The sequence below is a fragment of the Panthera pardus genome, unplaced genomic scaffold (assembly GCF_024362965.1).
Source record: "Panthera pardus isolate Hobbes unplaced genomic scaffold, ASM2436296v1 HiC_scaffold_17, whole genome shotgun sequence".
Taxonomy (NCBI): domain Eukaryota; kingdom Metazoa; phylum Chordata; class Mammalia; order Carnivora; family Felidae; genus Panthera; species Panthera pardus.
This window is the reverse complement of record NW_026526732.1, coordinates 53,793,334-53,813,986: the sequence shown is the minus strand read 5'-3', so window position 1 is coordinate 53,813,986 and position 20,653 is coordinate 53,793,334. Positions and strand designations below refer to the sequence as shown.

The 20,653-nt window shown below is 42.5% G+C and overlaps 1 protein-coding gene across 1 annotated transcript in view; it reads left to right on the top strand.

Annotated features, from left to right (window-relative positions):
- AFG1L (AFG1 like ATPase) overlaps nt 1–8,708 on the top strand; it is a 197,779-nt gene extending 189,071 nt beyond the window's left edge. The window contains exons 12-14 of the mRNA XM_019443029.2: nt 2,553–2,693; nt 4,941–5,054; nt 7,554–8,708. Coding sequence (XP_019298574.1) covers nt 2,553–2,693; nt 4,941–5,054; nt 7,554–7,682 — 384 coding nt within the window. The 3' untranslated portion in view covers nt 7,683–8,708. The remainder of the gene's footprint in view (nt 1–2,552; nt 2,694–4,940; nt 5,055–7,553) is intronic.
- Nucleotides 8,709–20,653: the final 11,945 nt, after the last annotated feature.

The window sequence follows — 20,653 nt, the reverse complement described above, 5'->3', positions numbered from 1 at the left end:
TATCTTGCCTTCCCCCTCCCCCTTAAGGGAATTGTTTTCCTTCTAGGAGATTCCACAGGCTCATTTGGTCCCTGCTGTGACTCTGAGGACTGGCAAATGCACAAAGACTGATTTAGGGGTTTGGATATGGTGGATGGGGGAGCAACACTAACTGGTCCTATTTAGAATGACACTTTACATCCTCAACTCGTCTGTATTGAGCCTAATCATTTGAGCTCAAGATAATAAAAATAAAAAGCAGCCAAAGTGATTTGAGTGCTAATGTATGCCCTAGGCACTGTGGTAAATGCTTTGCCTGTATTATTTTGTGTCATCTTCACAATCCTTTGAGATAGGAATCAAACTCCCATTTATAGGTGGGAAAACTAAAGGAAGAGAGGGTGCCTGGGTGGCTCAGTCAGATCATCTGACTCTTGACCACAGCTCAGGTCATGATCTCATGGGTTTGTGAGATCAGGCCCTGCACTGGGCTCTGTGCTTGCAGCATGAAGGAGTTCTTGGGATTCTCTCTCTCCCTCTCTCTCTGTCCCTCCCCGCTTGCTTACTCTTACTCTCTCTCTCTCTCTCTCTCTCTCTCTCAAAATAAACATTAAAAAAAACTAAAGGAAGAAAAAGATTAGGTAGCTTGCCAAAGGTGCACAGTTAATAAGTAACAGACTGAGTATTCACTCCTGGTTCATAACAACAGGCTTGACAGCAGGGTTCCCTTGAAGACAGCCAAGGTTAAACAAACAAACCAACAACCCCACAGTAGAGTCCCTATATGGCCAAGTGAGTTGGGGAGCCTCAGCTAAGGCCAGGCACTGGGTCTGGAGGTAAAGGCTGTCCAGCCAGGGAGGGAAATGGGAAAAGCAAGGGTCCCCTCTTCCAGCCCCATTTGGTACCTGGTTGGTGAGAGGAGATGTGGAGAAGGGACATCTCTAAGCAGATTTCCAAAGGAGCCAGGACATTCTTTGTGCTTCTTTGTGCCTTGTCTCCAGTCTCGTGCCCCTTTGCTCAGGGTCTCATAATTGCTGCATGCTTTTTTTTTTTTTAAGTTTATTCATTTATTTTTGAGAGAGCAAGAGAATGCATGAGTGGGGGAAGAGAGAGAGAGAGAGAGAGAGAGAGAGAGAGAGAGAGAGAGAGAGAGAGAATCTCACACATTGTCAGTGCAGAACCTGACTCAAGGCTCGATCTAATGAACTGTGAGATCATGACCTGAGCCGAAGTCAGACGCTCAACCAGCTGAGCCACCCAGGCACCCCAACTGCTGCATCCTTCTTAGAAGCTGCTCTCGCTTGAGGGAACCACTTCCCCAGAGCTTCACTCTCTGATTTACTCTCACCTCCCCATACTTCCGTGAGAGGTCTACTTTCCTCAGTGACTGGATTCAACTGGTTGCCGGGAGAGTATAGGCTTAAATAGATGGGCTCTGTAGTGGAAATGATTGTCTCTCCTTGTCACAAGTCCCTAATTCTCCCAGGAACATAGACATACCTACATTTCTGGAAGAAGTTTTGATGCAAATAACTCAAGGAAGGGAGAGGTTTTTGGACAGGGTGGAGTGTTGATGGATTCTGCCCGAAATTGAGAGGCTTCACAGCCTGTGTCCCAGAATGTGTTTGCAGATAGTTTTCACGATTTTCATGAGCTAAATTCATGTTTCAGGAAGAAGTGCCTTACGTTATAGGTGGAGCCTTTGTGAATAATTTTGTGAGCCTTGAGTGTTGGACCCTCCTCACATCAAGAGGGAACATGTTGCACCAACTTATGCTCAAGGTCTCTGTCTGCTTCTGGTCAGGAAACCCTCTAGTATCTCCTATAGAAGCTGGCAGTGTTCACTATCTTGCTCTTGAACACTTGTACTTGAAATTCAATGGAAGATTTTTTCTGATGATTTTTTTATTATTATTTTAATGTTTAATTGTTTTTGAGAGAGAGAGAGCATGAGCCGGGAGAGGCAGAGAGAGAGGGAGACACAGAATCCGAAGCAGGCTCCAGGCTCCGAGCTGTCAGCACAGAGCCCAATGCGGGGCTGGAACTCACAAGCTGTGAGATCATGACCTGAGCTAAAGTCGGATGCTTAACTGACTGAGCCACCCAGAGGCCCCATTTTCTGATGATTTCATACTGAAGCATAGTCTGTATTTCAAAATGGTGACATCAGAGGTGGCTTGCCATTGTAAGATAGCTCCATTTAGTGGTGGTGACAGTTTGCGGTTGAGCCATAAGAAGGATTTGTTGGGACACGTTTACGGTTATGTCATAGAAATAAAAAAATTGAAGGCTGAGTTTAAGACAGGGACCTACAACCTAACAACTGAGGCAGCTCAAGGTACTCTTTCACTCCTCACCACACTCTGTCCTCTCTCCTGCCCCTTTCCTCCATCGCTATTACAGTTTCGGTAGACCCCGCTCTTCACCTGCTGTGAAAACTGCTCCATTTGGTCAGGTTACCCCAAACCACCCCCTAGATCAGGCCACGACCAGAAAAGGAGGTGTTTTCAAATTAAGGCAGGGCAACCAGAATTGGCTTTAGTTTTCTAGTCTTTACTTCATTTTAATTACAGCCACTTGGAGCCAGTGACTATCTGGAACTGTCAAAGAATTTCGATACAGTATTTTTACGAAACATTCCACAATTTACGCTGGCCAAGAGGACGCAAGCTCGAAGATTCATAACCCTCATTGATAACTTCTATGATTTCAAGGTAAGGATGTAGTGCATTTTCTCAAGACTAAACATTTTGAACTGTGGAGCCAGCTTGCCTGGGCTGGAATCCTGGTTTATTCTCTGTGCCTCAGTATCCTCATCTGCAAATTGGGGATAATAGGATTTGCCTCAGAGGATTGTTGTTGTTGAGGGCAAAATAAGCTAATCCATGAAGAACATTTAAAACGTTGTTTTGGTTGTTTTGAGGATTAAATGAGCATGTAAGGCAACTCGAATATCATGTGGCATTTGAGGGCAGGAGGAAAGTACCAGAATCCACTAGGAGGGAGAGGTGAGATTTTAATGTTTCATTAATTCATTCATTCAGCAACCTTTCTCATGCTAAGCAGTGCTAAATGCTAGAAATTCAATGATAGGCGAAGCCAGGTCTAGTGCCTGCCTTCATAGAGCTTATAGTCTAGTGTCAGAGAAACATTAATCAGACATCCACAGAGCTAAATGTGAAGTCACCACTGAGGACTGATCTCTTGGAAGGAGAGAGAGGAGTATGGTGCTCTGAGGGTCTGGGGGAGAGAAGGCTGATCTTTGGAGGTGGGGGGTGGGGGTGGACACAGGGAAGGCCTGCTGTGGACCACCTACATCAGAATCCTCTGGGCTACCGAAGGCCCACATTCCAGAGCCCACCCTGTCCCCAGCCCAGCAAATGAGCCCTAATCCCAGGGCTGTTCATCTGCAGATTCACAAGCTCCTCCACCGCTCCTTACAAATGCTGGAGAAGCGATGGCTAAACTCCAGTGCAGGTTGAAAAGGGGTCACCAGGGGGCATGTTTGCAGCTTGCAGCAAAGGCCCTGTGGTAGGCCTGAGCACAAAGGGCAACCAGCCTGGCTCAGGCACGGTGCTGAGAGGACTCTGCCACAGTGAGTCACCTCAAAATGTGCCACACACTCCAATGGGGCCAGCATACAGATGCTCAGCTAGACAGGAGAGGAAGGAAGCTAGGGGATCCAGTCCGGTCTCTTGTCTCCTGCATCATTTATCCAGACACCCTGCTCTGAAATAATCATGTGGGGTCCAGCATGAAAGGAGTGAGCCTGGAGGTGGCCCTCTGTTTTTAGAGGGCAATGCTTCAAGAAGAAAGTGGCAGAGGGGCATTAGTAGGTGGTTCTTAGAGTAAGAGGATTGATAAACTCTTACTTGTTCATGTTTCAGCTAGGAATAACTTGAGGAAAACATATGCCTCCCCCCCAGTCCTATCTCACTCCCCATTGTTTCACTTCTTAATTAATGGGAAAGAAGATTTCTGTGGCAATATGAAGGAATACCAGAACCACTCTCCTAACGTTTGCTTTAACTATATATCACACATGTAGGGCTGATATTCTTTTTTTAGAGAATCATTGAAATTCTCTTATTTCAGAAGTTGGGAGCGCTAAACAGACATTATTCTAGAATGTATTCATGGAAATTTGTGAAATCAGAGTATTCCTGTCTCAATGATGAAAGAAGTGTCATTTGTGATTAAAAAGAATTTGTAAGAGGAGGTAGGAGACCGTCTGGAGATGGAAAAACTAGTCCCAATGTCAATACATTATTTTAAAGTATTGGTATCGTTGTTTAAATAATGATTTTTTAAAGGATAGCTGTGAATCCTGAAAACAAATTCAGGACTTGTTAAGCATCAAGAAGAGTATGTATTATCTTTAAATTTGTGGACATAGAGTTCATAAAGATATAAAAGCTGTTTCCAATATATGATCACATATGCACACTCAAACACTTACGTAATCAACCAATATTAATGCCAAGCTTAGTCTTTTTGAAGAATGTCTTAGTATAGGATGCTGATATAAATGTAGGTTCTAGAAATTCAGGGTGTGATTAGAGTAGCAATGCATTGAACTTAGCAGTCACCTCTGCAAGAAGCATCTTTGATGTACACAGAGACGGGCTCCAACCAGCCAGGTGTAAATGTCAACATCAAGGTGTAACGGAAAGACCACTGGACTTCAGATTGGGAGACCTGAGCTGGCATCACGAAAATCTTTGCTTCCTACTTTACAGGATATTACAAGCTGTAAGGAAATATTTAGAAACATACTATGCAGTTTAAAAATACCACTTTAAAGAAACACAAACTATTAGGAAGAATACAGACGTTTTAAAAGCGAACATCTAAACTCCCTGTAATGACAAACACAATTTTATTTCATGAGAGATTTGCTCTTACTTTCAAGTTGTGACATGTAAGGAGTCATACCATTTCCTCATTCTCCTCTCTTTCAGGTGCGCATAATTTGTTCTGCATCGACTCCTATATCAAGCTTATTTTTGCATCAACATCATGACAGTGAGTTGGAGCATAGCAGAATACTGATGGATGACTTGGGGCTGAGCCAGGTAGGCAATATTAACATAATCTCTTTTTATTATAAAACAGCCTAATTGTTTTGGGTTTTATACGTGGCTACATTTTGAAGAAGGAATGCGATACGTATTTAACTATTGACTTGCTGCTTTCTTCTAAAGCCATTATAGCAGACTTTCTCTCAATGTCACTGAAGTAGAGAATAAAATCTTAGGGTGGAAGGAATCTTCATGATCACTTTTTGCATATAACGAAAACGAAGAACAGAGAAGGGGACAAGTGGGCCTGTGATCATCCTGCTGACTAATGGTGGGCAGGCCAGAAGCTGGACACCAGGGCACCTGTGTCTGGTGCTGGGCTCATTCTGCTACACCACGCTGCCTTTTTTTTTTTTTTTTTTAATTTTTTTCCATGTTTTTATTTTTTTGTTTTTGAGACAGAGAGAGACAGAGCATGAGCAGGGGAGGGGCAGAGAGAGAGCGAGACACAGAATCTGAAGCAGACCCCAGGCTCCGAGCTGTCAGCACAGAGCCCGACATGGGGCTCGAACCCATGGACCATGAGATCATGACCTGAGCCGAAGTCAGACGCCCAACTGACTGAGCCACCCAGGCGCCCCACCATGTTGCCTTTTGTAGATATTCTTCGTGTCTACTGGACTTGTAGAGTGCAAGATACAGTATCCAAGCATGCGGGCTGACTATTCCAGGACCGTAGAGTGCCTGGCAAGACCCTTGGTCTAAAAAGAAGTCCATCTTTCATCTCCCAACACCTATTCCATAAACATGCTATAGAGAACCAGCCAGTGCTGGCTCAGTCCTCCTGGAGCTTGGGGTCTGGTGATTCTCCCCAGGTCATCCTAAAGTGATTTTATATTTCCTTATTCTGTATGAACATTACAGGGGATATTTCTCAACAGTTGAAATATTAGTCAAAATTTTAAAGCTATCCATAAACAATAATCTCCAGAATGAGGGGAGCCCATTCTTCCAACCCCAGAGTTGAAAGACCATCTGGAGTGAGGAAACAGTTCCTTATTGACCCAAGTAGAAATTATGCAATCTTAGGAGTTTGGGGAAATGAGGCCTATAATTCATTAAAAGGCGAACTTCTGGGGCACCTGGTGGCTCAGTCAGTTAAGTGTCTGACTTTGGCTCAGGTCATGATCTCACGGTTCGTGAATTTGAGCCCCACATTGGGCTCTGTGCTGACAGCACAGAGCCTGGAGCCTGCTTTGGATTCTGTGTCTCCATCTTTCTCTGCCCTTGCCCACTCATGCTGTCTCTCTCAAAAAATAAATAAACATCAAGAAAATAAAATTAAAAAATAAATTTTGAATATTTTTTTTAAAAGTGAACTTTCAAAATATGACTGCTTAAACCTATGTGTAAAAATAAATAGGTACTTATAAATCTGTATGCTAAGAACTTTCAAAATGGTGGTTTCTTTAAGAACGGTACGTATATCCAAATAATATCTTTTACTGTTTGAAAAAATACACTGGAGGGGCTATATCATCTCAGTTTCTAAAGTTTTTTAAATCATTGGTGCTTCAGCTTTTCTCCCTAGGATCAGGGTTCACATGTAGGGTGAAGTAAGCTGAACATGTGGGGCCAATAATCTATGAAGGAATGAGGGCTTTGGACCACAGGGTCATGCAGTTTTGCAGTAGGTCAGCCAGGAATACGTGGACTAAGGAGTCTAGAAGTTTTCTCTGAAGAAATGTGGTAGAAACCCCTAAGGAAAGACACAATTTCTCTTTCTCACTTACTGGCCACAAGCCCATGTTGCTATCACCAGTCCCAGGCTGTTTGCTGCCCTCACTGAGGGATCCCTGACTTAACCGTGGTTGGTGGGATCACAAAATGTCCCAGCAGCTCAAGACCAAAGGGCAGCTCTGCCTTCCCAAAGTAGGCTTCCAGGCCACTCTCTAGGCCCACAGGGGACCTCTGTGTCAGCCCATTAGGAAAAGGTTCTGCAGGAGTTTATCCTCAGGGCCTCTGGTTGGGAATGTGGCCCTGCCTGTGACGCTTCAGAGGGACGTGTCAGCCTCTTCCAAACTTGCCAGAACTGCTGTGTTTTGTGTATTACTTCCTTGTGGTGTGCACTTTTGGAGAAAGAATTCTTTTCTGTCTGACGTGTCCTTTCTTCAGATTCTGCAGAAAACTTTCATCATGCAAAAACTTTCTTCATGCAAAAATGTTCATATTTGGATTTTGGGGCATTGTTTCAGCTTTAATTATTCTTCTTATGTTTTCCCTATCATTTTCTCCCTGGTAATTTGTTCTGTCCATTGATTATTGGCGTAAATTAGTGGATTCTCTAGTATCCAGAGAGATTATTATATATGAAAAGAGATTATTATATATGAAAAAAAGTGTATGAAACATTTTAAAATCTAAATCAAAAAAGGTAAACCTAAAAAGTTGTTTTAACCCTGTACTTAGTTTTGTAAATCTGTATTTGTGGTAGTTTTAATTGGTGCTGGGTTGTTTCCTTTGTTTTGTTTTGTTTTGTGTTTTGGTAACCAGGACTCAGCAGAAGGACTCTCCATGTTTACCGGAGAAGAGGAAATCTTTGCGTTTCAGCGCACGATTTCCCGGCTCACAGAAATGCAGACTGAGCAGTACTGGAATGAAGGGGACAGAGGCAAGAAGTAACCGTGACTTTTTCATGAATAAAACTCAGGACGGATGATTACGGCAGGGAGAACTCTTCATTATGGAACTGGAAGGAATCGTTTTCTCATCGTTAATTATGCACTTTGTCCTCCGGACCATTTTTATCTAAAATTTCTCTCAGACATGTAGTAGTGGATTCGTAAGTCAAAGCCATTTTTGTAGGTTTACTTTTTGCCTATTTATTTGGCTTTATTTCTGCACCACAAAATTAAAACCATCACTCCTGAAGATTAATGTAGGACCAGACCTTTTGGTTTCGTATTAAGCCACTTGAATGATCCTTGAACACACACACACACACACACACACACACACACACACACACACACACGGTTAAATGCGGTGTCATTATGGAAATCTCCGAGCTTTGGCTGCATATTAGCCTCATGATACAAACGCATCTTTTATGAGAGGGGAGAAAAACCCCTATATTTCAATTCAAAGCCAAGAAACTTTCTGATCTTGTTATAAACTAAAGAGAATAACATTTTAGAATATGGGCTTATATGTGTGATTTTAGGGGGCCAAGAATGATACTAAATCTCCCAGGCCTTCAGGATTCCTCACAACCGAGGGTATGTTTTTTGACCTGCTATCAGGCTTGGCAGAGGCAGGACCAGATCTTCAGTGGACACGAAGTTGCCCGAAAAAAATTGAGGATGACACCATAGAATAAGGAGCGAGGGTGTCAAATTCTAACCCGCAGGCAGATCCCCCAAGTCTGACTGCCAGTAGAGGAACAGATGCCAGGAATAGGGGCCAGCGAGAGGGTGTCAGGAGGGGACAGAGTCCTGGGCACACAAAGTAGCAGAGCGGATTCCAGCTCATCTGACGCCAGCAGGACTCCAGTGGACGGGAGGCTCTGCCCAGCGCTTGGACGCCTTTGCTCTGGCTGCCAAATGCCACTCCCCACTCTCGCCTCTGCTTCTGTGGTGAGATGGACTTAACCGTAAATGGGAAGGAACACTGATGAACCTGCTTAAATAAAATCTGACTTATCCTTCATCGAGGTCTTTCCTTCCTTCATTCAAGTACAACCTGACTTTGCTATTATCCCAGAAGGGATCTTAGTTGAGGCTGTTAATAGGATCTAAATCCCTCTTCCAGGAAAAAAGAGAAAAGGAAAACTGCAAAATCTATAACATATTGTGAAAATCAAATACGTGGGGGGAGTAGGCACAGTTCAAATGATTACGGTTGTCAACACAAGCCCTTTTGAATCTTTTGAATTTATACGTGAATCTATCCACATGGGTCTATTTTGGACATTAACCTAAGTCAAGCAGATAGATGGATAGGGTACCCAAGTATAGAGAAAAGTTTAAATCAAGGATTCTGAAGTTAACTGTGGGTTTAAAAACATTAAAAGTTTTTTATTTCTGGGGTGCCTGGGTGGCTCAGTCATTTAAGCGTCTGACTTCAGCTCAGGTCACGGTCTCATGGTTTGTGAGTTCGAGCCCCACGTCGGATTCTGTGCTGACAGCTCAGAGCCTGGAGCCTGGCTTCGGATTCTGTGTCTCCCTCTCTCTGCGTCTCCCCTGCTCGCACTCTGTTTATCTCTCTCAAAAATAAACAATCATTAAAGAAACATTAAACTTTTTTTAAATTGAAGTATAGTCACACAGTGTTGCATTAGTTTCAAGCGTATGTGATTCCACAAGTCCGTACATTATGCTGTGCTCACCACAAGTGTAGTTACCATACAACGCTATTACAGTACCATTGACTATATTCCCTATGCTGTACCTTTTATCCCTGTGACTTATTCATTCCATAACTGGAAGCCTCTCTCTTCCATTTCCCTTCACCCATTCTGCCCATCCCCCCAGCCTCCTCTTCCCTGGAAACCATCAGTTTGTTCTCTGTACTTGTGGGTTTGTTTCTGCTTTTTGTTTGTTTGTTTTGTTTTTTAAATTCCATGTGTGAGTGAAATCGTATGATATTTGCCCTTTTCCGTCTGACTTATTTCGCCAGCATAATACCTTCTAGGTCCATCCGTGTTGCTGCAGATGGAAAGATCTCACCCTTCTTTATGGCTAAGTGTAAAAATATCTTCATTGAAGTGAAACAAAAAGAGTTCAAAAATAGGCCAAATAGGTTAAGAGGGACGAAGGTGGGATATAACCACTGTCTGCCAGATTTATTGCTAGATATTTATATTATCTCAGATAAAAAATTTAGCCTAGAGAGTTATATAATCATCCCTGTTTATAGATAAGGAACCAAGGCTTGGGATAGTTAAGTAGCTGGACCTAAGATTCACAACTACAAAACTCACTTGTTGTGCTTTATACCACATCACCTCTATAAAAAAGAGGTTATTTTTAATATTTTTATAAAAACTTCAGTGAATATGAATTTACAACAGAACCATTGCTTTGAACTCTATAAGTATAAAATGTGTAACTTGTTTCTATCAATCTTAGCTTTTTGCTTTTCACATTTCTTTGGCAATTACGCTATACCTTAATAAAAAGACCGTATGAACGGATGGACAGACAGATGGCCAGCCTGACTGATAGAGGAACTGTCTCTGAGGGTGTGGGTGTATGTGAACTAGTCTGTACTCAAATACTATTGTAAAAGTTCAGTTGAAGTAAGGTATTTGGAATTAGAATTTCATTTTTCTATGGAAACAATGAGGTGATGTTAGGGCCCTGGCACTGCACAGAAGCCCATGGAATTCTCAGTGTGACTGACCCATAATTTTGGTACTAAAGAACTTTAACTTTTAAATATTGTTTCTATAGGGCAAATTGTAGTTCAGGTTCCACCTGAGTACTTGGATCATGTCCCCACCTCTGTCCCATTCCCTATGCCTCACCTCCTCCAGGGCCTGGCAGTATAGGCCATAGTGAAGGGGCTGTCTGAGCTGGGAGTTGGGGAGAGGAGGGAGTTACATGGTGGCTGGAAATGGCACGTCTTTATCCCCATCTACTCTCCACAGAGTCTGTTTCATAAACAGCCTGCAAGAAAAAGAAACAAGTCTTAAAGAATAGCTGTTACCAAAAAAAGAAAAAAAAAAAGCTGTTACCAGGAAACAGTATGGTGCTAAAAAAAATTAATGCCAAAATGAGACATGAAAAACAACTTTTAGATTGGAAAGCAGTGTTTCAATTCATGTGTTTTTCTTGCAAATCCTGTCCCTATTACATTCTCAACATTCCAGTCTTTCTCCCTGGGGTTGCATGAAATCTCTCAAAGCAAATGTTCTCTCTCTATTTTTAATGCGTTAAATTGATACTTGAAGATGGAGGTTTGACCTGAGTATTTTTGTGGAACCCTCCCATGCACCTTAGAAAGTCAGACCGAGGAAATCTTTATAGTCAGGAAAATAGCCAGGGCACCGTCTGCAATGACCACTAATTACCAAACTTAGAAGCAATCAAGTAGAGAAAAAGGGCAACTTTTCTTTAAAAGAGAAAGAAAAATCTGATCATTGCATTTTTCTTGGATTACCTTAGCAGCAGATAGGCTTATTTGCCAACATCAGTAATAATGAAAAGAAAGATGTGGTGGGCCTAGAGAATTTTTAACTTATTTCTGATGTTTATAAAATGTCAAAGACTACAGCACCATTCTAATCCAATTTATGCATTTTCAGTGGGATTTCAGATTTTAGCCATAAGGAATACTTGAATCTTCCTGAAGTAGATTTCTTGTAGCTGCAAGTGTACAAATAACATCATATTTGAATTGCTTGGAATTCTGAAAACAAATTTAAGCTTTTACTTGTAAAATATGTAAGTGGAAGAGCTCATATCCACTTATTTATTTAGCATTATTTAAGAAACACATGGTGCTTACTATATGCTGGGCATGGTTCTAATACTTTATAAATAAATTCTTTTGATCCTTAAGAACAATCCTGTGAGATAGATTACCATTTTACAGACAGGGAGACTGAGGCACAGAAAATGGTAAAACAACACACTGAATTGCTAGGATGTACATTGGAGCCAGTAAAAGTACCCACATACTGATTTATTATCTGTCCTGAAAACAGTCTCCCTGAGTCCGTACTTGAACCTCTACTTGTAGCACCTCGTCTGGGATACAAGCACCTGAGAGATAGGGGTCCTGGGGCCCTGACATTTGGGTTCCTGACTGATAGCCAGAAGTTGTGTGGCAGCAAGTCTGTAACAAGTGATCTTGTGATCTTGTAAATCACCGTCCTCAGATCTACTGACCTGTAAGACATCCCTTGCTGGTAGAAAAAGATTTTCTTTGGAGATTGAGTTTCCACCTTTTTCTTAAGGCAGAATTAAGATTTGTTTTTCTCATTGGCGTAGCAGTTCATTTTCCTGGATCACAAAATTAAAAATAATAGGGGCTCCTGGGTTGGCTCAGTCGGTGAGCAGCCGACCCTTGGTTTCAGCTCAGGTTATAATTTCACGGTTCATAAGTTCGAGCCCCGAGTCAGCCTTCTGCTGACTGTGCGGAACCTGCTTGGGATTCTCTCTCCCTCTGTCTCTGCCCCTTCTGCACGTACTCTGTCTGTCTGTCTCTCTCTCAAATAAACTTTAAAAATAATAAAGTCTGTCTTCTTCATTGAATGCTGATTCTGTCCAGCTTCGCACTGGAAACTGCCCATCTGTTACCTCAGCAAGGCACTCAGCCCCAGTCAGACATGTCTCCCTACCTGCTGTCTGTGATAACGTCAAAGTCCAGAGGACCTCTGTCTTTCCTGCCTGCCTGGGAAGTCCTCCAGAGGTTTTCCTGAGAGGTTTCCTTTCTCAGGGCTGTACTTTTTGGGTCCCCAAGTGGTTGACTGCTAGTCTCTATGATGTGCCTTCTCTTCTCATCCAAGTATAGTGGGAAGGGTTCAGCATCTGGTTCTGCCAGCTTTTGCTTTGTGACCTTGAACTAGTGCTGTGAACCTCAGTTTTCTCATCAATTCTCATCTGTAAGTGAGAATAGTAATACCCATCTCACAGAGTTTTTCTGAGAATATTTGGCGAAAAGCACTTTGCAAGTGGTAGATGAAAAGCAGTTATTGATACTAATGACTAGAATCACAAAGTAATAATAAATGCCTACTCTGCTTTGCATTTTAGCGCTTGAGGAAACAAAACAGTAGATGACACATCCCAACTCACTGAGGTTTCCAGCTGAAGAGAAAGGAGACACGTTAAAGTGCTAGACCCAAGGGCATGGAATTCTGGCTTAGTGAGATGCTGTGAAGATTGTTAAATTCAAATATATTCTTTCAGGACCTGAGAGCAAATAGATTGCTGCCTGTTTGGCGATCATCAAAGATTTCCCAGAAAGAGGGCACCATCTTGTGGTCAGCGGGATGAACTGACAGGAAAAAAAGTCCAAGAATCACACAAGCTGCGTATTCCCAGGCCTAGGTCCCACTCCTGGGGAGCCCGATACACTTGGTCAGGTGCGGGGCCTCGGGCCAGTACTTGTTAATGCTCCCATGGGTTCTCATGTGCAGCCAGGGTTGATCGCTGCCCATCGGGCGCTTGTGCCCATGACTGCACGGCCAGTAACCACACAGAGTTGGGCCTATAGCTGGGTCTTCTGACTCCCACACCTGGAGCACTTCCCAGGGAGCAAAGGCTGCTGCTCAGAGGTCCTGGAGCCCAGGTCACTGGCACAGACATCTCCAGGGCCTCCCTGCTGCCTCCTAGTGCCTGTTCTCTTCCTTCTTCCGCTTCTCATCCTTCCTTAGACTTTCCTGCCTTTCGCCCCCATTCCCACTAACAACAGAATAGCTAACCCAGCATGCTCCTTACATCACAAAGCACTCGCTCCTACCCTGTCATTTCATCCATAGCAGTCTGAGGGAGATCCGAATATTCCTACTTTTTTATGAGGAAATGGAAGCCAGGGGTAACACAGCTGGGAAACATGTCTTCTGGACCCAGATCCTGTGCTCTGTGGCCTTCCCTGCTCCAGTAGTAATAAAATAAAAATAACAGCCCCCATTTATTGAGTCATTGTGGACCCTGATGTCTGGGGTAGGAAAGATGTGGGTGTAGGAGCATGTACAAAGGGGCTGTTCCTCACTGTAACGTGTGCGGTGGCAAAGAACTGGAATCACAGTGGTTGGCAAGACTTTGAAGTCCCAACTGGCACAATAACTCTGTAAAAGGAGGTATGATCACTACCAGTCCTTTTGTTTAATGAGAAAATGGAGCGTCGAAGAATTTAAGTGGAGGCCACCTAAGGGAGTCTGTCAGTGGGGGAATGGCTAAGGAGGGTGCCCTGAGCTTGCAGGGGGTCCTCTGCAACAGCGAGAAGCAATGAACTGGATTTATGTATGGTATCATGGGCAAGCCCAAACACTGTCCTGCGGGAGCATTAGATTCAGTACCATTAATATGAGTTTGGAAACCCATACATAAAATAACCCCCAATATTTTTCTAGGGCATGCAAAATCTAAATGTATTAATGGCAGATAGATTGGAGGGAAAGAATATATACTAGAATGGATGCTTCTGGGGGGGAGGGAAATGACATGGGGTGTGGCAGATGAGAGGGAAAAACAAAAGGGTGGCCTTGCATGGGCAAATGATGTCACTGTGTCATAAACTGAGGAGTATAAGCCACATAATTTGATGCACCAGAGGTCCCTAGAAAGAAGACTGGAAGGTATTTGGAACGAGGGTTTGAAGGGAAGTGAGGGGTGAGAGTGTCCCTTCAGGGTTGATTGCAGCTGCTGGGAAGGTCCAGCCAAGGTTGGGGGTGGGGTGGGGGATGGTTGCTGTGAGTGCTACAGGAGCCAGTGGGCAGGCTCACCAGAATTCTCCATCACTGGGCCTCCAGGGAGATGCAGAGACAACAGACATTTTGGGGAATGGCAATGACTTTGTACAAAGTCTGTGCAAGGATGGGAAACTGGGGTGCTGGTGAGAAACTGGGGAGGCAGGAAAGGCTGTGGTGTCCACACAGCAGAAGAGCTGGGCGGGGGAGGGGACGAAGGAAGGAGGGGACTGACCTTCCTCTACTGCTGCCTTGTGCAAAAAGAAGGCTTGAAGAAGTAAGGAACTTGATAAACTGTTTACTCTTTTTGTTAATGTTTATTTATTTATTTTGAGAGAGAGGAAGAGCGAGAGCAAGCAGGGGAGGGGCAGAGAGAGAGGAAAAGAGAATCCCAAGCAGGCTCCATACTGTCAGTGCAGAACCCAACACCTGAGATCATGACCTCAGCCAAAATCCAGAGTCTGATGCTTAACTGACTAAGCCACCCCGGTGCCTCTGGACCATTGTTTACTCTTAAAATTACTGCAGATTCCAAAAAGCTTTTATTTGTGTGTGTGTGTGGGGGGGGGGGGGGTATTTATTTAACCATATGAAAAATTAAAATTGAGAAATTAAGTGTTAATTCATTTTAAAAATAATAAGCTCATTACATATTACATGAATAGCATTATAAAAATAGCTATATTTTTCAAAACAAAAACAATTTAGTAAGTGGCGTTGCTTAAAATTTTTGCAAACATCTGGCTTAATAGAATATAGTCAGAGTCTCATATCAGCTTATGCACTCCATCTGTTGTGATGTGACACATCATGTAGCTTCTGGAAAATTCAACTGTATACCTGTGAGGGAGTGACAAAGGTAGAGAATGTCTTGGTGGTATTATGAAAAATAGTTTCGATCTCACACTCACTGAGAGAGTCTTTGGACTATACTTTGACAAGGTTGAATTTTATTGCTAAAGGGATAAAGGATTCCTATGAGCCCAGTGGGGCCCAGCAGTTGAGAGCTGGTCTAGGGAGCTGGACTGGGGAGAGGGCACTGGGCATGGAGGTTGGGGGGGGGGGGGGCAGGTGGGGCTAAGCCCGATGGGGATCTGAATAAAGAGAAGATGGCGGTCAGTCTACCTAATGAAACCTCTCTCTCTCAAGCCAGCCCTAACTTCCTCATCACCAACTGCAGATCCCTGGCTTTAGCCTTCAGTATCTCCTGCTGCTCTGAAGCACTTAGTACTTCACCACCCCAGCCCCACCTTTACAGCTCTCTCTTCTCTAGCCGCCATACACCAGTCTTCCAAGCCCACAGTATCTTCTTGCAGTGGTATCATCCCAGGCACTCAGGCAGCTGCAATACTCCATGGATTGGCAAGGACCAGTGATGTCGGAAAAAGAAAAAGAAGTGATAGATGTTAGAATCATGTCGATACATGCTTCAGAAATGGTTCAAATAAGTGTTTGCACAGGGCCAGACTCGGTAGGTCATTAATTCTTGGAATGAATAGCAAATCCAATAATCCGAAGGTGGGAGCAGTTTGGGCAAACATGATCCTAAGCCCTCTGGGCCTGTCCTGAGTTCTACGGTAACTGAATTAGGTTTGGAGTCTCCACGGGCCTCATTATTCGCCCTGTGACTGAGGATATTGGAGACTTACAGAAAGGTAGAGGCTGGCCTTCAGGAGTACAATAGAAAGTTGATAGTTCTCATTCCTCTCATTCCTTCTCTAACTCATCAAATTAAGGGCTTCTTATGGTGAGGCACTCTGCCAGATGCCATGTGGGCTATAATGATGTAAATGCTATAATAACACTGAATGTAAATGGATTAAATGCGCCAACTAAAGACATAGGGTATCAGAATGGATAAAAAAACAAGACCCATCTATTTGCTGTCTACAAGAGACTCATTTTAGATCTGAGGACACCTTTAGATTGAGAGTGAGGGGATGGAGAACTATTTATCATGCTCCTGGAAGCCAAAAGAAAGCTGGAGTAGCCATACTTATATCAGACAAACTAGACTTTAAATTAAAGGCTGTAACAAGAGATGAAGAAGGGCATTATATAATAATCACAGGGTCTATCCACCAGGAAGAGCTAACTATTATAAATGTCTATGCGCCAAATACCCGAGCCCCCAGATATATAAAACAATTACTCATAAACATAAGCAACCTTATTGATAAGAATGTGGTCATTGCAGGGGACTTTAACACCCCACTTACAGAAATGGATAGATCATCTAGACACACAGTCAATAAAGAAACAAGGGCCCTGAATGATACATTGGATCAGATGGACTTGACAGATATATTTAGAACTCTGCATCCCAAAGCAACAGAATATACTTTCTTCTCGAGTGCACATGGAACATTCTCCAAGATAGATCATATACTGGGTCACAAAACAGCCCTTCATAAGTTTACAAGAATTGAAATTATACCATGCATACTTTCAGACCACAATGCTATGAAGCTTGAAATCAACCACAGGAAAAAGTCTGGAAAACCTCCAAAAGCATGGAGGTTAAAGAACACCCTACTAACGAATGAGTGGGTCAACCAGGCAATTAGAGAAGAAATTAAAACATATATGGAAACAAACGAAAATGAAAATACAACAATCCAAACGCTTTGGGATGCAGCAAAGGCAGTCCTGAGAGGAAAATACATTGCAATCCAGGCCTATCTCAAGAAACAAGAAAAATCCCAAATACAAAATCTAACAGCACACCTAAAGGAAATAGAAGCAGAACAGCAAAGGCAGCCTAAACCCAGCAGAAGAAGAGAAATAATAAAGATCAGAGCAGAAATAAACAATATAGAATCTAAAAAAACTGTAGAGCAGATCAACGAAACCAAGAGTTGGTTTTTTGAAAAAATAAACAAAATTGACAAACCTCTAGCCAGGCTTCTCAAAAAGAAAAGGGAGATGACCCAAATAGATAAAATCATGAATGAAAATGGAATGATTACAACCAATCCCTCAGAGATACAAACAATTATCAGGGAATACTATGAAAAATTATATGCCAGCAAATTGGACAACCTGGAAGAAATGGACAAATTTCTAAACACCCACACTCTTCCAAAACTCAATCAGGAGGAAATAGAAAGCTTGAACAGACCCATAACCAGCGAAGAAATTGAATCGGTTATCAAAAATCTCCCAACAAATAAGAGTCCAGGACCAGATGGCTTCCCAGGGGAGTTCTACCAGACATTTAAAGCAGAGATAATACCTATCCTTCTCAAGCTATTCCAAGAAATAGAAAGGGAAGGAAAACTTCCAGACTCATTCTATGAAGCCAGTATTACTTTGATTCCTAAACCAGACAGAGACCCAGTAAAAAAAGAGAACTACAGGCCAATATCCCTGATGAATATGGATGCAAAAATTCTTAATAAGATACTAGCAAATCGAATTCAACAGCATATAAAAAGAATTATTCACCATGATCAAGTGGGATTCATTCCTGGGATGCAGGGCTGGTTCAACATTCGCAAATCGATCAACGTGATACATCACATTAACAAAAAAAAAGAGAAGAACCATATGATCCTGTCAATCGATGCAGAAAAGGCCTTTGACAAAATCCAGCACCCTTTCTTAATAAAAACCCTTGAGAAAGTCGGGATAGAAGGAACATACTTAAAGATCATAAAGGCCATTTATGAAAAGCCCACAGCTAACATCATCCTCAACGGGGAAAAACTGAGAGCTTTTTCCCTGAGATCAGGAACACGACAGGGATGCCCACTGTCACCGCTGCTGTTTAATATAGTGCTGGAAGTTCTAGCATCAGCAATCAGACAACAAAAGGAAATCAAAGGCATCAAAATTGGCAAAGATGAAGTCAAGCTTTCGCTTTTTGCAGATGACATGATATTATACATGGAAAATCCGATAGACTCCACCAGAAGTCTGCTAGAACTGATACATGAATTCAGCAAAGTTGCAGGATACAAAATCAATGTGCAGAAATCAGTTGCATTCTTATACACTAACAATGAAGCAACAGAAAGACAAAGAAACTGATCCCATTCACAATTGCACCAAGAAGCATAAAATACCTAGGAATAAATCTAACCAAAGATGTAAAAGATCTGTATGCTGAAAACTATAGAAAGCTTATGCAGGTAATTGAAGAAGATATAAAGAAATGGAAAGACATTCCCTGCTCATGGATTGGAAGAATAAATATTGTCAAAATGTCAATACTACCCAAAGCTATCTACACATTCAATGCAATCCCAATCAAAATTGCACCAGCATTCTTCTGAAACTAGAACAAGCAATCCTAAAATTCATATGGAACCACAAAAGGCCCCGAATAGCCAAAGTAATTTTGAAGAAGAAGACCAAAGCAGGAGGCATCACAATCCCAGACTTTAGCCTCTACTACAAAGCTGTCATCATCAAGACAGCATGGTTGGGGCGCCTGGGTGGCGCAGTCGGTTAAGCGTCCGACTTCAGCCAGGTCACGATCTCGCGGTCCGTGAGTTCGAGCCCCGCGTCAGGCTCTGGGCTGATGGCTCGGAGCCTGGAGCCTGTTTCCGATTCTGTGTCTCCCTCTCTCTCTGCCCCTCCCCCGTTCATGCTCTGTCTCTCTCTGTCCCAAAAATAAATAAAAAATGTTGAAAAAAAAAAATTAAAAAAAAAAAAAAAAAAAAAAGACAGCATGGTATTGGCATAAAAACAGACACATAGACCAATGGAATAGAATAGAAACCCCAGAACTAGACCCACAAACGTATGGCCAACTCATCTTTGACAAAGCAGGAAAGAACATCCAATGGAAAAAAGACAGTCTCTTTAACAAATGGTGCTGGGAGAACTGGACAGCAACATGCAGAAGGTTGAAACTAGACCACTTTCTCACACCATTCACAAAAATAAACTCAAAATGGATAAAGGACCTGAATGTGAGACAGGAAACCATCAAAACCTTAGAGGAGAAAGCAGGAAAAGACCTCTCTGACCTCAGCCGTAGCAATCTCTTACTCGGCACATCCCCAAAGGCAAGGGAATTAAAAGCAAAAGTGAATTACTGGGACCTTATGAAGATAAAAAGCTTCTGCACAGCAAAGGAAACAACCAACAAAACTAAAAGGCAACCAACGGAATGGGAAAAGATATTTGCAAATGACACATCGGACAAAGGGCTAGTATCCAAAATCTATAAAGAGCTCATCAAACTCCACACCCGAAAAACAAATAACCCAGTGAAGAAATGGGCAGAAAACATGAATAGACACTTCTCTAAAGAAGACATCCGGATGGCCAACAGGCACATGAAAAGATGTTCAACGTCGCTCCTTATCAGGGAAATACAAATCAAAACCACACTCAGATACCACCTCACGCCAGTCAGAGTGGCCAAAATGAAGAAATCAGGAGACTATAGATGCTGGAGAGGATGTGGAGAAACAGGAACCCTCTTGCACTGTTGGTGGGAATGCAAATTGGTGCAGCCGCTCTGGAAAGCAGTGTGGAGGTTCCTCAGAAAATTAAAAATAGACCTACCCTATGACCCAGCAATAGCACTGCTAGGAATTTATCCAAGGGATACAGGAGTACTGATGCATAGGGGCACCTGTACCCCAATGTTTATAGCGGCACTCTCAACAATAGCCAAATTATGGAAAGAGCCTAAATGTCCATCAACTGATGAATGGATAAAGAAATTGTGGTTTATATACACAATGGAATACTACGTGGCAATGAGAAAAAATGAAATATGGCCTTTTGTAGCAACATGGATGGAACTGGAGAGTGTGATGCTAAGTGAAATAAGCCATACAGAGAAAGACAGATACCATATGGTTTCACTCTTATGTGGATCCTGAGAAACATAACAGAAACCCATGGGGGAGGGGAAGGAAAAAAAAAAAAAAAAAAAAAAGAGGTTAGAGTGGGAGAGAGCCAAAGCATAAGAGACTGTTAAAAACTGAGAACAAACTGAGGGTTGATGGGGGGTGGGAGGGAGGGCAGGGTGGGAGGGAGGGCAGGGTGGGTGATGGGTATTGAGGAGGGCACCTTTTGGGATGAGCACTGGGTGTTGTATGGAAACCAATTTGACAGTAAATTTCATATATTAAAAAAAAAAATTAAAAAAAAAATATTAAAAAAAAATAAAATAAAATAAAAAAAAATAAAAATTTTGGAAAAAAAAATGATGTAAATGCTTACAAAATAGTGGTTATTTTGGTAAGAGAATCTATATGTTGACTAAACTGTT